This window comes from Triticum aestivum, chromosome 1A (genome assembly GCF_018294505.1).
Source record: "Triticum aestivum cultivar Chinese Spring chromosome 1A, IWGSC CS RefSeq v2.1, whole genome shotgun sequence".
In the NCBI taxonomy this organism is placed as follows: Eukaryota; Viridiplantae; Streptophyta; class Magnoliopsida; order Poales; family Poaceae; genus Triticum; species Triticum aestivum.
This window is the reverse complement of record NC_057794.1, coordinates 417,231,912-417,246,920: the sequence shown is the minus strand read 5'-3', so window position 1 is coordinate 417,246,920 and position 15,009 is coordinate 417,231,912. Positions and strand designations below refer to the sequence as shown.

The 15,009-nt window shown below is 42.7% G+C and overlaps 2 protein-coding genes and 1 long non-coding RNA gene across 3 annotated transcripts; 1 reads left to right on the top strand and 2 right to left on the bottom strand.

Moving 5' to 3' along the window:
* Window positions 1–210: 210 nt before the first annotated feature.
* Window positions 211–3,693, top strand: LOC123053647 (uncharacterized). The gene is made up of 5 exons (XR_006425735.1): window positions 211–784; window positions 1,043–1,130; window positions 1,581–1,923; window positions 2,036–2,613; window positions 2,742–3,693. It is a non-coding gene; the product is annotated as an uncharacterized lncRNA (long non-coding RNA).
* A 3,216-nt stretch (window positions 3,694–6,909) lies between these two features.
* LOC123053638 (uncharacterized) lies at window positions 6,910–7,919 on the bottom strand. Its single transcript, XM_044477151.1, has 3 exons — window positions 7,686–7,919; window positions 7,396–7,568; window positions 6,910–7,290 (listed from the first exon to the last, which is right to left on the bottom strand). Exons 2-3 carry the CDS (start codon window positions 7,539–7,541, stop codon window positions 7,197–7,199), a joined length of 240 nt encoding a protein of 79 aa, XP_044333086.1. The 5' UTR covers window positions 7,542–7,568; window positions 7,686–7,919; the 3' UTR covers window positions 6,910–7,196.
* A 50-nt stretch (window positions 7,920–7,969) lies between these two features.
* LOC123053630 (threonine--tRNA ligase, mitochondrial 1) lies at window positions 7,970–14,757 on the bottom strand. Its single transcript, XM_044477141.1, has 17 exons — window positions 14,455–14,757; window positions 13,603–13,840; window positions 13,134–13,490; window positions 12,954–13,043; window positions 12,554–12,642; window positions 12,341–12,437; window positions 12,114–12,200; window positions 11,249–11,333; window positions 11,071–11,165; window positions 10,926–10,958; window positions 10,487–10,573; window positions 10,060–10,152; window positions 9,430–9,522; window positions 9,129–9,350; window positions 8,898–8,969; window positions 8,549–8,620; window positions 7,970–8,447 (listed from the first exon to the last, which is right to left on the bottom strand). Exons 1-17 carry the CDS (start codon window positions 14,607–14,609, stop codon window positions 8,352–8,354), a joined length of 2,061 nt encoding a protein of 686 aa, XP_044333076.1. The 5' UTR covers window positions 14,610–14,757; the 3' UTR covers window positions 7,970–8,351.
* Window positions 14,758–15,009: the final 252 nt, after the last annotated feature.

Here is a 15,009-nt window from a genome sequence, read left to right as displayed (position 1 = left end):
CAAAACACTTCTAGAGGAATGGTATAAGAATTTAAAACTATATAGAGACTAGCCAACTCGCATCCAGGAGGCTCCTCTGATTGGGTCTTTGCTGACCGTTCGATCTGCCTTTCTGGTGTGTTAGAGCCGTTCAATCTTCACAGCAGTTAAACCTGATTTTCACCTACTATTAGTTCTGGTTGGCCAATGACGAATGGGCTCGTCTCGTGCTCTGGTTGGCTGGGTCAGTCGTGGCCGCGTGCAGACGGTTTTGACCAATCCGCTCCACGCTTCCGCAGCCAATCCGCCTCGTCCCACTCCCGCACCAGCCGTCACACAAACCCTAGCCATGTTTTCCCTCGATCCCCACAGCCTCCCGCTCCCCTCCTCCACCCCCCTCCTCGCCTCACCACGGCCTCCGCCCTGGAGCCCCGTCGCCGCCTCTCCTCCACCCCCTCCTCGCGTCGCCACGGCCTCCGCCTGCTATTCCTCCTCCACCACACTAGCCCCTCTACGTCGTCTTCCTTCTCTTCGTTGTCAATGCGGCCGCATCGACCGCTGGTTCCAGATCGAGCGAGGGTTAGGCGAGCCCGGTGGTGGGGTGAAGGGGCAGGGGAAGAGGAGGTGGGCGAGTAGGTGAAGGAGTAGGTCGGCCCTCCTGGAGGCGGCGCCGCCGCCCAGCCAGGGAGGAGGCCAGGCTCGCCTCTGTTTTGCCGTGAGCGGCGGCAGCGCCTATGCCTCCACCGCACCTTCTTTTCCATGCCTCTTCCTTGGCATGACAGGCAGATTTTGCGGAGACCCCATGGTGAGCTTCCCCTTCGCTCCTGATCTCTTTTTCTACACACACATCTATGCATTTGTGATGTCTCTCTCTGCACACACATATCTACAAGATTTGTGTAGCCTAAATGCCTCTGTACCATGTAAGCAGGCCCAACCTAATGCACACCATCTGTCTGATGAATGGCTAAATGGTTTTTGTTGTTGTTGCCATATAGACCATTTACTGGTGTGCAGGATCCCTTCTAATTGGTGCTCTATGGGTGCTTTTGTTTTGTTGCAGAATAATAATTCAAGTGGACGGCCGATGTGCCTTGTTGTTTAGCGGCATGATCTATGATGGTCGGCGAAAGTATGTTCTATATTGCAAGGTGATGGGCTGCTGATTTTTGTTGCCCACTTCTGCTAATTTCTATCGACTTCTACTTAATCTGATATCTGTTGTGTAAGTAATGCACTAATTCAGTTCATGACACCAAGTTGCAGCTGTACAAAGTGCAGACTTTAAAATAGTTTAGAACAGAACAATTAGATGCTTTTAGTTCCGAGTGCATGGATGCTTTGGTCAATGGTTCGAAATGCATTGCCCATATAGTTTTGTTAACATGTTTGCTAGAGGGATCATAATGGTCTCCGAGTGGTTCAAAACTAAAGGCAGCACAAAGGTATCACATTTGTAATATATATCATGCATATGCAAGAGCTCATCAGTCTGGCGACCTAAATTTCTCCCCAACTTATCTCTTTTTGTTCAGCCCATAATTTCAGGTCTCCTATTGTTTCTGTTACCAAGGTTTAATCTTTATTTTCGTGTTGTGCAGACTATTGCCGCTGATGTCAAGCCTCTCGAGATCCGAGAGCCTCCTCCAACTTGCCCTCCCCACCAAGGATGACGTAGTAACCGCACGCAGAATTACCTACAACTTGAGTAGATGCACATTATTCACTTCATATTCCAATGGTTTTACTTCCACATCACATATTTGTTTATATTAAATCACAAAAAAATCATGAGCTTGCTTGGTTACTGTGGAGAAGGGCATTCTTTCAAGGAGCTGTAGGTTTTTTGAATATGCTCCCTATTGGACACTTTTTTTTGGTATGTACAAGATTTGTTGAGAATGGGTGTGAGAAAATTGACCATCCGGTGGATTTATACGCACGGTATGTTTAGTTTCAAGATAACTGATGGAACTACTTTATTCCTTGTTGTGTACTTATTTTAGAACATTATTCCTTTTTTGTACTGATTGAATGATCTGCTCACACCATGCAGGTACTCAGACATGGTGAAAGCAAAGACCGAAAGGTTTTGATTTAGATGATTTGGAGGTGCCTTGTCCATCTTCTTACCTCCAGGTCAAAATTAAGCAGATGTTTTATTGCTAAAGGATATGCTCTTACTATCTGAGATGGATGATGATGTGCGGTACAACCAAAAATTCAGAGTTGGGCTTTACACACTTCAGTGGGCAAGTGAATTCCCAGTTTTTCTTCTTTCCCCTGTTACTTCTCTATTGTACAAAGAGCAATGAGTTTATATTAGCTGATTCCTGAATGTTAGATTGGAATGCAAGAGTAGTATCACAACACGGGGGTGGAGACCTGAAGCGAAGCAGAGGGGCAGCGAACGAAGGAAATCAGAGTCGCGCTATTTCTATATCCTAATTCTGTGCTCTTATTTTTTTACATATTTAATTTACAATCTTGTGTTCCGAATAATTCTTGTGGCTTGACAAGACAGAGTGGAGGATCAAGGAATGAAATCAAAACATTTTTCTATTTAAATATATCCAAAGGATGATAATTGGCCGTGTCAAGATGAGTGCACAAGAAGGATTGTGAAAAAGAAAGGTGAAAAGGGTTCTGAGTGTTCTTTCCTCACTTTTCATGACATGAATATGTCCTTTAGTTCTTGTTATTCATATTAAAGAAAGCGAAAAGTAATAATTATGCATATTTTGAAAATTTGTGTTCTGCAGTTCAATCAACGAGACCATAATTTAGTGGCGAAACATATTAAACAGTACAGATGTTGCCCACACATGAGCGCCCATGGGGAAGCCCAGATCCATCATGTCGCTTTGCGTGGAAAGCGGTTCAATTCTCTATTTTCCCTGTATATAGAGTATCATGCTTCCACTATAGTGCTCATAGATCTTGTATGTGTATCGCCAATTTCATATGCAATTATTTTTTTACCGGAATAACATGTTAGGGCGCGACTATTCTAAGTTTAACATGTTATGTATGCAGACGCACAACAATAACAAAAGATATGGTTTAGTCATGCACATGACTACTAATCACAAAAAGAGTTAGGAACAAGTTTACTATTGTGATTTTCAGCAACCGAAATAGAAGTAGAGTTAACTAATGATTTTAAGCTACACTTTAGCCTTGTTCTGATAACTAGAGCTGCCATGATGCTGCTAAGTGCCTTGCTTACACCAGTTGAAATAACGCATGCTTGTCTTTTCTTTTGTTTGCACTGTAGGCAATGTGTGGTAGAAGCTGTAACGATGTAGAGTCCTGTATATTTTTAAAATTCATAATTGGCAGTGTCAATTTGTCATGTGTGATGGTGCATGAATCATAGTGAGCTTATTTCTTTGCACACTTGGTGTATCCTCTTAACATCTTCTGTACAGGTCGTAGAATGGAAAGATCAGTATGGTGGTACTGTATTGAATCAATTACATAGGCTTGGAGCCTCCCTTGATTGGACCCATGAGATAAACTTCTTATTTTCTTAGTTAAGAAAAATAGTGAAAACAATGTATTGTCTATAGTTCCAATTCCTAATGTGAACTTAATGTCAGCCTTGTGCGTCAGTGCTTTACAATGGATGAGAAAAGGCCAAAAGCTGTAATTTAAGCTTTTGCCAGGTTGTATAAAGATGGCCTTATTTATAAGTTAGTACTCTTGCCTTTCGTTGTGCCTGTGGTGCTTTACTTCTAAAAAAAATTATATTCTTCATCATGTCTTTGAATTGTCAGCCTATCATTTTTGTTTTTCTTGTGGATGTTTTGATCATTTGCTGGGATTATCGCCTTGTGAATTGGGATTGCATGCTTCTAACTGTGATTTCTGACAGACAGTTTGGTCTTGCATGCATGACTAATGTCATTTTATTTGTTGGATATGCTGTTTTATTAGGTTGATCATCTGGGTCTTAAAGAAGAAACTAAGCTAAATTAAGGTTCCTGGTTACAGCACGCACAATTTGGTGTCCTGATATCCTTTGTGTATCCTCTTGAAGGAGGATTGGGTGAGATTGTTGTTGCGACAAGAATTGGTACTAGGCTGGGTGACACAACAATAGATTTCATCCAAGGAATAACCAATTTAAATGTTCTGTTTCTTTGATGTTTACTCATTTCTCTTACCGTCGTTGCATCAAAACAATTGCATTTTCATCCTAAAAAAACACAATTGTATTTTCGTTGATTTGAGAATGAGATGTCGGATAAACTACTCTGAAATGGTTGGTTCCCTTCAAACAATTTATTAGCTAACTAATTTTTGCTGCTGTTGCACATGATACAATTGTACTCTGTTGTTGCCATATTGCCTTTTATGTGAGCTTAAGCATACAATCAATTAAACTTTTATTAAGTTCTTACCGTATTTATTTGCTCAAACACAGTTACTAAAAAATGCAAATATTTTTAACTGCCATGCAACGGGTCATGTTATACAAATATTTTTTTGGCGTAACGGGTTATACATTTTTTTTTCAACTTGGATCTCGCAGTGTGATAAACATATTTTCAATATAGCATGGTTATCGAATGTGTTCTTGCAAAATGAAACTATTTTCATCGAAAACATGGCTTTAGCGGGTCTCTGTGCCATTTGGCACAACGAGTCAACTAGTTATTATAAAGGTTAGATGAAGCTCTAGACTCAAAGAGAATGAAATTTAAATTTCTTAGTGAAAGTCTCTATAAGGTTGAGGTGTTGAATGCACTCACCTGCGATGAAGGGAGCGAGCTCGGCATTGTGGACATATTGCTCAAATTCTTCCTTGATACCTGCACTTGCCATGAACTCGTTACACGGCCATAGGCATGATTTGGTATCGGCGTCCCGCGTCGAGCTTGCACTCGGCTCAACATAAGACTGTCGTATCAAGCTACTGCTCGATGATGCCTCCGAGGACCTCCTCCTCGAAGAACTCCTTCCAAAGAGATACATTTTATTCATGTACTCCCTCCGTCCGAAAATACTTGTCATCAAAATGGACAAAAAAGGATGTATGTAGAACTAAAATACATCTAGATACATCCTCTTTTATTCATTTTGATGACAAGTATTTTCGGACGGAGGGAGTACAAGTTTTTGAAATTTTTGGGTCACAAAATTTTTTGTCAACAAAACTTCATAAGGTTGATAGCAACTACTCATAAGGGCGTCTAGAGACTATATCAAGCATTCAAACTATTTAGAACTCTAAGAATTTAACCTACAAGCTCCATTTTATGTCGCGGATCGAGCCCAACCGAAGGCATGCTACACGACCTCAAACACCATCCTCACCAAAGAAATCATGATCACCTCCATCATCACCCCCATCCACACAGCCACCATCACCACCATCCACAATGTTGTTGTAGTACTCGGCAATCCTCCCCAATGTTCAAGAAAGCGTTTTTAGGCGCCGCTTAAGCGTGTTTAAGCGTTGAGCGAGAGCTAAACGCTTCGCTTCTGGCCTAGGCGCAACTTTTAGCGTTAAGCAGAAAAAAGCGTGATTTAGCGACCGGTTAAGCGCTAAGCACTGGCTGAGCGGCCGCTGCGCGCGCTTAAATGATAGAAAAGCGAAGAAGGCGGTCCAAAAGTCAGGCGGGAGCTAAAATAGCCCACTTATGTGGATGAAGACTGATCCTGCTGTTGCTGCTTGAGTGCTGCTGCTGCCATTTATCTTCTATATGCTCATTGCCTCATTCTAAGACAATATTATGCATTTATGCTTGCTGTGTGAACCACTGAACCTTATCCTTATGTGTTATCTGGCTATTTGTTGTGGTGTGTGAACCGCTGAACCTCAACCTTATATGCTATTTCAGATTTTTAGTTACCTATGTGCTATGTTTCCTGTCTTCTTGTGCATATTATTCAAAAACAGCCAAATTCTGGTCAATTTAAAAAAACGCTTAATCCCGGTTAAGCAGCGCTTAAGCGGCTATTGCTCTAAGCTGTGGCCTTCCGCTCCGCTTACGCTTACCGCTTTCTTGAACATTGATCCTCCCCCAAAACCGGTCTTTGATTGACCCGTTCCAAGTTCATCCAAGCGTAACACAAAGCTACATCATCATCTTGGGAATAGTTGTGCGTCCTTACTCTGGAGCTTCATGGTTGATTGTGTCTCCACGAGATCATCAACCTCTTCGGCCTCACCCAATTCGGCATTGGCCTCCTCCACTTTGGTCTCGGCCTCCACTTCGCCCTCTTGATGATTGAACATCGAGTCATAGTTGAGATTGTCAAGCCCAAGCATATTCGACTCCTCCAAAGACAACAATAATTTCAGCCGTGTTCATCTACGCACCACGACAAGAACAACAACAACAATATTCATCACCCTATGGTTGTAAGAAATGCCAAACAATGCACCGACTAAAATGAAAAGACATTTTTTTTACCTTGATGGCATTTCATCGACCACTTGGTGGCCACGGCCCTTATTGCCGGCAGCAGCGGACGGACACGCCAGAGGAGTGGTCGTAGGGGTGGTCGAAGACGAGGTCCGAGGCGCCGGACGAGGACGAGGCACCGGAGCCACCTTCTTGTCCTTCTTATTCGCCACCTCCTCGGCGAGCGCCGGTGCGGCCGCCGTCAGCTTCCTTGCCCGCTTACCGACGGTTGGAGCAGCGGGACGGCAGCCTGCCGTCGCCGGAGATGCAGCGACCTTGCTGTCAGCGGTAGTTGCCGGTGAGGTGGCTCCAAGGAGGTTTTTTGGTGCCCAAACTTTTTTTAATGCAGGCGGCGGCTTGGTGGTCGTTTCTGACAACGATGCGTTGACGACGATGGCCGGCGGGGTGGCGAAAGGGTCTTGCCTCTTCATCCCAACAGGAATCGTGGGCATCGGTGGTGGTTGCGCCGAGTAGGGGTCCAATTAGCCACCTATTATCCTCCACGAAAGGATTATACAAGATCGGTTAGAGATGCTCTTCGGAGTTAAATTATAAGGAATCGGCTAGAGATGCTCTCACACCTCAGTTATAATATGATCAAGTGCATTTTCCGGTAAAAAAGATCCACCGTAGTTTTCCCCAAAGAAGAAAAAAGTCACTAGGAAATTTGTCTTATATAAAGAAAAATATTGCAATCTCAAGTGTGTTGAACTCATCCCCCGCAAAAAAATAAACCGTGATGAACTCATGATGCCTACGATGATTCTCATCAACATGGATTTTGTTTAGCACGGCTACTCCTCACGCATGCTTGAACATCTTCATGCTCAGCCAATGCAGGTACACAGCCACGATTATGACAGGAACCGTCAGGGGCACAAGCAAGCAGTAATACCTGGAAAACAATGAACAGATCAGGCGGAGCAATAACGCGGCAATCTCAAAACGAAAGTGAAGTACTAGTGCTCCAGGTGAGGTGAGTAGATATCATTGATGGCACCTGTCGTTCTGAACGGCGAGCAAGAACCAGTTGTCGGACGGCGCGAGGGCCTTGGACCAGACGGCGACGTAGAGGAAGCCGGCGAGGAGCGTGACGCCGAGCGCGACGAAGGCGGACCCCATTACAAGGTTCGCGGGGAGAGGCATGGCTCCGGTCGGTCGATCTATCTGAATCTGAAAGAGCAACAAAGTGAAGAAAGGAAAATGTGTCTTCTGAGGCATTGCGCCGAACAGCTTGTGTGCGTTTAGACAGAGGAGGGAGGGGCGGACGGGCTTGACGCAGCAACAAACCTGCGCGGGGGCGGTCGGAGGGCACCGGCGGCAGCAGCTCGTCGGTCTGTCGCTGGCGCTCTCGGCCACGAGTCCAGAAAAGTAAAAGGGAATCACCGTCAGCGGCCGCCGCTCCCCAACGCCGAGGCCACGCCGCACGCCGGCCGTCGTCTGCTGCCTTCTATTTCAGGTGAAAACCCCTATCTCATCTACCAGCATACTGCATACATACGCGGGCGCTATAAACGATGCCTAGGACAAGCGAGCATAGCAAAGCACGTAGCCCAGTTTTCATAGACTTGGTATAAAAACAGGACACGATTTGTTCTTTCATACTCGAATCATCTGTGCATAGGCCAACACAGTAAACATTGCCCGGCCCATGCTCATCTCGTTGAGCAAACGATGTAGAAACACCGCAGCTCATCTTGACTGAACCTGAACCTATAGGTGACACTGGCACCAAACATTTTTAATTTTTTTGACAGAACTGGCACCAAACATCACACACTGCACACATAGACATAGGGGAGCACACCACAGAAATGATCCTCAAGTCATGTAGTACGTCAAGGCTCAGACGTTCAAGACACACTACAATACAACAAGGATCTAAAACTTCATCATAATTAAAAGGTCCTCATAGTTCAAAGGCTCGCGAGCTTTGAGCTTGTCTGACTGACAGCCCTATCTGTAGGCCGCTACTTCGTCCCTAAACAGAGAGATGAGATCATCGACGCTCATCGGGAAGAATTCTGGCTTATCTCTCAACCTGACGCTGACCTGCAATAGTACGAGCCATCCATCCACATATATAATTCAGAATTTCATACAAGGCATGACTAATGCTTTTATCGACAACAGTGGGTGTGAAGAAGTCAAACCATTTCAGATTCCACCTCTGTTGGGCCCACGGCAAGAATATAGTTGAACTGGGCTAACTGTGCCACGCATACCTGAAAATGAAACCGGCCATAACGATACACGAACTATTATGTTTTGATATCTGCACAAGCTGTATTTACTTAAACTACCAGAGATATGAAGAAAACATGCAGCTGCACTATAAATAAATGCCTAAAAGAAATGGACAATCCATGAGATCCAACAATAAAACTACTACACCACATAACTGAGACTACCTTCTTGCCACTCAAATACTGAAATACATTGTAACTAAAAATTACTAATAAAGAAAGAAAGAGTTTGTGCCAAAAGGCATGATAGAATTACCTTCTTCTGGATTTTCTTATCAGTCATGTCGATTTCAACATCATATCCAGCGTTATGTATCTTAGCATGAACCTGAGCATCAGAAGAGGATTGTCATTTAACTCGAAAGAAAAAAAACTCTGGTTGATTGATTACCACGAGAACCAGCTAAGATACTGACAAACTGCTAAACATACCGAATGGAAAAACAGTCACCAACAGATTTCAAACTAACACACAAGGGCCATTTACCTGTTTTGCATATTCTAGTGAATCGGACGATATAGAGCAAACAATGGCTTGACGAGGGCTGAGCCATAACGGCCATTTACCACAGTAATGCTCCAAAAGAATGGCAAACATCCTTTCAACCGATCCTAGTATTGCCCTATGTATGATTACAGGCCTCTCAAGCTTGGCTTCCTCCTCTGCTGCATAAGTCAGCTTGAAGCGAACAGGCAGCGCAAAATCCAGCTGTAACAGGCATTAATTAAAGGTTAGAAAAGAGAATATTGTCTACAGTTTATGCCAACATACATAAGAACTATAGAACCTGAAGTGTTGCACACTGAAATTTTCTTTTGAGGGCATCAAACACACCGATATCAATTTTTGGGCCATAGAAAGCACCATCTCCTTCATTAATCTGCACACCGACATCTAAAATTAGTAACTTGATTGAAGATCCAACAAGCAATCAGGTCCAGGCAGTTTCTTGGCATAGGGATATAGCACTTGAACATTATTGTGAGGCAGACACAGGTGCTGATACAAATTGAAATTTCAACCATAATATGAATTAAAAGATATGCAGATATTCACATTAGTAACTGTGAAACTAAAAACAACATGTATGCCAGAGTGAAATATGTTGATGCTCATCAGATGCCAATCGCTTGTATAAAGTATATCATCATTAAATTTTATTCTACTACCACTGTAGATCATCATAGAGTATAACTTAATTGAGTAAGAAATCAGCATTGACAAGCCAAAGCATAATAATGTGATCACAGAAAATATTTTGGGGGCATGAAATCACGGCAGTGGTCGAATGCAAGTATAATTAGAAATTATAGAATAATTTAGTGAAAAGTCCCCCTTTTCCTATACTGGAAATACTAGATGCTGAACATCTGGCAGCATAGAGTGATGCGGACATTAAGGGAAAATGACCAGTTACCTCCCATGGCTTCCCAAACTCATCCAAGGCTTCTGCCAGTTGTTGTTCTGCTTTGTTCCAGGTTTCAATATCACCTAAATACTTCTCTGGTCTCTAGAAAAAACAAATGTAAGATGTCAAGATTATCGATTAATCTGTAATCGACAACAATTATTAGATTTAAATGTTGTAAATATGTAAATTTATTAACTAGGTACATGTAGAAGTAGGATAGGCCATGTTGCCCAAGTTCTAGTAGATACATAACTATGATAGCAGATAAGAATTCCACAAACAAGAAAATTAATTAAAAGAATTCCAAACACATAATACAGGAGAAATAAATTAGTATCTCGACCATTTTGAAGTTTAGAATATATATATAGAGATCTAAAGTTCCAAATAGTTTGTAGATGCTCCCAAAATATAGATAAGATTATATGATTACCGTTGATAACTCCAACTCGTAGTTAAATCCAAATATGCCGTAGACATAATTAATGAATTCCAAGACACTCTTAACTTCCTCTTTGATCTGCAACAAAGCAATAACTTCTATTTAAACGTAGGCAGTGATACAACCTGAGAGAAACATCTAATCTAAATCCAAGCCACAGTGAAACTACTGTAAAAAGAGAGTCATAACAAACACTTTATGTGGGGAATATGCAAAAGAACCGGAATTTGCTGGAAATGGCACACACAGAGTACAATCTCCACTAAGAAATTTAATCCCTTTCTTAAATAATACTCCCTCCGTCCCAAAAGAAGTGTCACTGATTTAGTACAACTTTGTACTAACTTTGTAATAAATGAGCGATCCTTGTTTTGTGATGGAGGGAGTAGAATATTAACAAAAATGCATGGTCTAGGTCTACCAGACTTACTTGGCTCTCTCTGCAAAAAATATGGGCATCATCCTGCAGGAATGATATAAAAAAATTAAATAATGGAAGAAATAAAATTGTAAGACGCTAACTGGCGATTAAAATTGTTGAAACTAGCAGCTCAAGGGATAGTATTAAGCCTTACCTGTTGGAATCTTCTAACGCGTGTCAAGCCTGAAAGTGCTCCACTAGCCTCATTTCTGTGAAGAACTCCAAAATCAGCAATGCGCAGTGGCAACTCTGTAGCATATTCAATCCGGAATTCAGGTTTAATAACGAAGGAGTAAATATACAGCATAATTAAAATTAGAGAAGGAGCTCACCTTTGTAAGAACGAGTCTCGTGCTTAAATATTATGCAATGCCCAGGGCAATTCATTGGCTTAAGACCAAACTCCTCTCCATCGATCTGCACAATAATAAAACAAATAAGCACCCTTAGATACTACAAATACGCGCACATATAAGTCAACAGAAGTTACAGTTGCATAACAGTCTCTAACTTGATGGTGATATATTCTGTGACTTGTGCAAAACAAATCTCCTGTCAATACTTACAATTATGTTATACTTCCTCCGATCCATATTAATTGTCGCTGATTTAGTACAAATTTCTATTAAATCAGCGATAATTAATATGGATCGGAGGGAGTAACATTTTACGGAGTACATGCATGTGCCGTTATGTGGGCGCAGAACTACAGAAAAAGAGGCCACCAGGGCGTCTCTACTGCAAAAACCTTTATAGCTGAAGCCCGCCCGTCACTTGTATGCAAGTACCAGTGACGGATTACTAGTGATGGGTTGGCATGCTCTTCACTATGGGCATTTCGGGCCCGTTACTAGTAACCGTTCTGTAGTAGTGCATGTGCACGAGAGAGTTGATGGTGGCAAGTCGAGCTGGAGATAAGTTGTGGCTTCTATTTTATCCACCTGTGTTCTTTCAGTTAGTAATGTGGTTTAATTTGAAGCCTCTTATCAAATATTTCAAGAAGTTTCCTCTTATTGAGATAGTTTCTAGATTGTTAGGATCTGGTTTTGGTTTTGACACCTCTCCCTGTAAAGGGGACTTGGCCAGATGAATAAAGCAAGCAAGAAAACCCGATATCCATCTTCCAGTTCCTTCTATTACCCGATACCGCCTTCCATCGAGCACACCTGCGGTAATGTGTTCATACCAGGTGCTTACCTCAAAAAGAAACATGTTCTCCTTGTAGTTCGCACTATGCCCAGATGTTTCCCAAAGCTTCATCTTGAGAACATTTGGACTCTCAACCTAACAAATACATAAGGAACATAAGCAAAGGAAACAGATGTAACTGTCAATGATCTGAAAAGCTAGTTACTACTCCCTCTGTAAAGTAATATAAGACGTTTTAGATCACTACTTGGAGTACCTAACAAATGAACACTTACCTCTTGGTAGCCTCTGTCCCTGTATTGTTGTCGCAAAAAAGCCTTCAATTTGTTAACTATTTTTGTACCATGTGGAAGGAAGAAGCAACTTCCTGGGCTGCACAGGGGTGAAGCTAATCAAAGGTCTAGCACATGACCATGACCCAAAGATGTAAAAGGAATGAAAAAATAGTAGTATAAGAAAGACAAATCTAATCGAGAATGCCAAGGTACCTAAGCGAATCGAAAAAGAAGAGTTTCTGGGACTCCCCCAATAACCTGTGATCACGCCTCGCAGCCTCCTCCATCATACGTTGATATTCCTGCAGATTATCAAGCAATAAAAGTGTATGTAAAACACAACAGGTTTTCATAAAATGAGAGCATGAACATGATCGTTAGGAATGTATAGTTACAATTCAAAGAAACAAGTTCAGCTTGCACTCTTATCTTGCACTGTTGACATCTAAAACCAGATCAAATAACTGCCTACAGTGGTATTGGAATCAGTTTCGGCTTTTGTTACCATGTTTGATAAGTTCGAGGTACTTATTCTGTGTATAGTAACATGTCATATCTGACTTTCCATATCAAGATCCCAGTAGAAATTAGAGAAAAATACATGATGATGTACCTTGAGAAGTTTAGCATCAGGGAAAGAAATCCCATATACTCTCTGCAGGCTCTCACGGTCTGCTTTTCCCCTCCAATATGAGGACGAAGCCTATAAAACATTTACATGTAAATTCAAATCTGAAATACTACTAAATCCCATCAAGACGAGAACTTTGCTAAAGAAAGAAGACCGGATTACCTTGAGGCAAGCAAAAGCTTTAACGAAAGAAGTATTCGGGATGTGCGGTCCGCGGCATAGGTCAACCAAAGGGCCACATTTATGTAACGTAATGGGCTTGTGCTCAGGCAATTCATTGATGATTTCAACCTTAAATTTATTCTCAGCGAAAAACTCGAGGGCTTCATCCCTGGAGACCTCAATACGTTGGAATGGCTGCTTTTCGGCGACCGCTCTTCGAGCCCGGTCTTCAATGTGACCGAAATGCGAGCCATTCAGCGTGACATTGTTGTCGTAGTAGGCGTCATAGTAGAAACCTTCCCCTCTCGTAGTACAAGGCCCGATGCACAGTTTGCAGCCGTACACACGCTCGAGAGCCTGCGTATGTTCATTACCTTGGGTTAGAAGAAACTTGAATTGAAAATGAACTATCTGTTATCATGCTATGCTCATCAAAAGATACTTTGACAGGGACAAGCTTTGAACTCACCTCTCCAAGAATGTGGGCACTCGAGTGCCATAGAGTGTCCCGCCCTTCTTTGCTATCGAAGGTTAGCAAGTTCAGTTGGCAGTCGTCTTCCAGCGGCCTTGTCATGTCCCACAGTCCTCCGTTCACTTGAGCTATCAAACAGCGAGCTGCTAGCCCGCTTGATATCTCCTTGGCGATGTCCATCGGGGTCGACATCCACTTCTTCCCCTCCTGGACCGTGCCATCATGCAAAGTAATCCTGAAGCATCGTAGTGAAAATAATAATATCACTCACGAAAGCACACTAATTGCAGCCACGTGAAGCTGGCGATTCCTAGATCCAAAGCAAAGAGTCTTTCTGACTTTTCTGTTATGTTTTCATCTAGGAGTTTTTTTAGTTGATGGTTAGATTAATTCATGGATCATCCTCTACCTTTTAGGGAAATTCATTTAAAATGTACAGTATAAAACAAGAATTGATTAGAAAAAGGGATTCTAGATTAGTTCAGTAAGTACAGGTAGTTATTTGAGAAAGTTTCGAAAACAAAGAAAAAATAAATGAATCAATCTAGTAGACAAGCATTCTATCAGATTCGAACCAATGACTTGCGTCTTAGCACGAGGCGGCCGGCAATGCGAAAAATGAGCTAAACGATAGCAGGCCATATTGGTGAGCCACAAACTTCGTGCGTGCGCTTGAATGTTTAACAAGCAAATCAGAGGTATGATTCAAAAGTTTATATTAGACTTGAACATGTTATTTGTACAGTGCTAGGCAGAGAGCATATGCCCCCAGTCCATACTCTTTCGGTAGCGAGGGGAGGGGTGATAATCGTATGCCACTCATTCAAAACAGAGGGATCGAGAACTGACTTGATGGGACTGCCGCCGTTTTCGGCGTGCCGGCGGGCCTGCCTGTCCAGTATCTGCTCGAACAGGCGGTCACGCTTCCCCGTCACCGCCTCCAGGTACGCCTGGTCCGGCACGGCGGCGGGGGGCGGGGCCTGCGCCTTGTCCTTGGCGCCCATCCCGGCGGCGGCGGAGGGCGTTGACTGGCGCTTTGGTAGAAACTCAAACTCGGGAACGATGGAGATGATCGTTTTGGTTGCACAGCAAAGTGTCCTAGTTCTCGTACAGAGGGGCTTCTTTACAATGCCACAAAACTTGCGGGCTACTCTCAACTTGCCCGCCGCTCTTCCTACCAAGCTTGACTGCTGCCTACAGATTGACTCGTAGTACTATTCGCTCGTGTCTTGTGCGAGAAAGAAAACAATAATAGGCGTGGGTACATCCAGGGCCGGCCCTGAAGTTTTGGAGGCCCTAGGGCGAACTCAATAAATTGGCCCAGTGGTCGAAGTGTTTTCTTTTTAGATTCCATACATTGATATGAAAAAATATTGTAAAGCCATAATAAACAATGATAAAAAA

Coding starts and splice junctions, on each gene's coding strand:
- LOC123053638 (XM_044477151.1), bottom strand. CDS start 7,541: ATGCCTCTCCCCGCGAACCTTGTAATGGGGTCCGCCTTCGTCGCGCTC. Junction 7,291..7,395: donor CTCGCCGTTCAGAACGACAG/GTGCCATCAATG, acceptor ATTGTTTTCCAG/GTATTACTGCTTGCTTGTGC.
- LOC123053630 (XM_044477141.1), bottom strand. CDS start 14,609: ATGGGCGCCAAGGACAAGGCGCAGGCCCCGCCCCCCGCCGCCGTGCCG. Junction 12,643..12,953: donor CTGATGCTAAACTTCTCAAG/GTACATCATCAT, acceptor GATAATCTGCAG/GAATATCAACGTATGATGGA. Junction 12,438..12,553: donor TTCTTTTTCGATTCGCTTAG/GTACCTTGGCAT, acceptor ACCCCTGTGCAG/CCCAGGAAGTTGCTTCTTCC.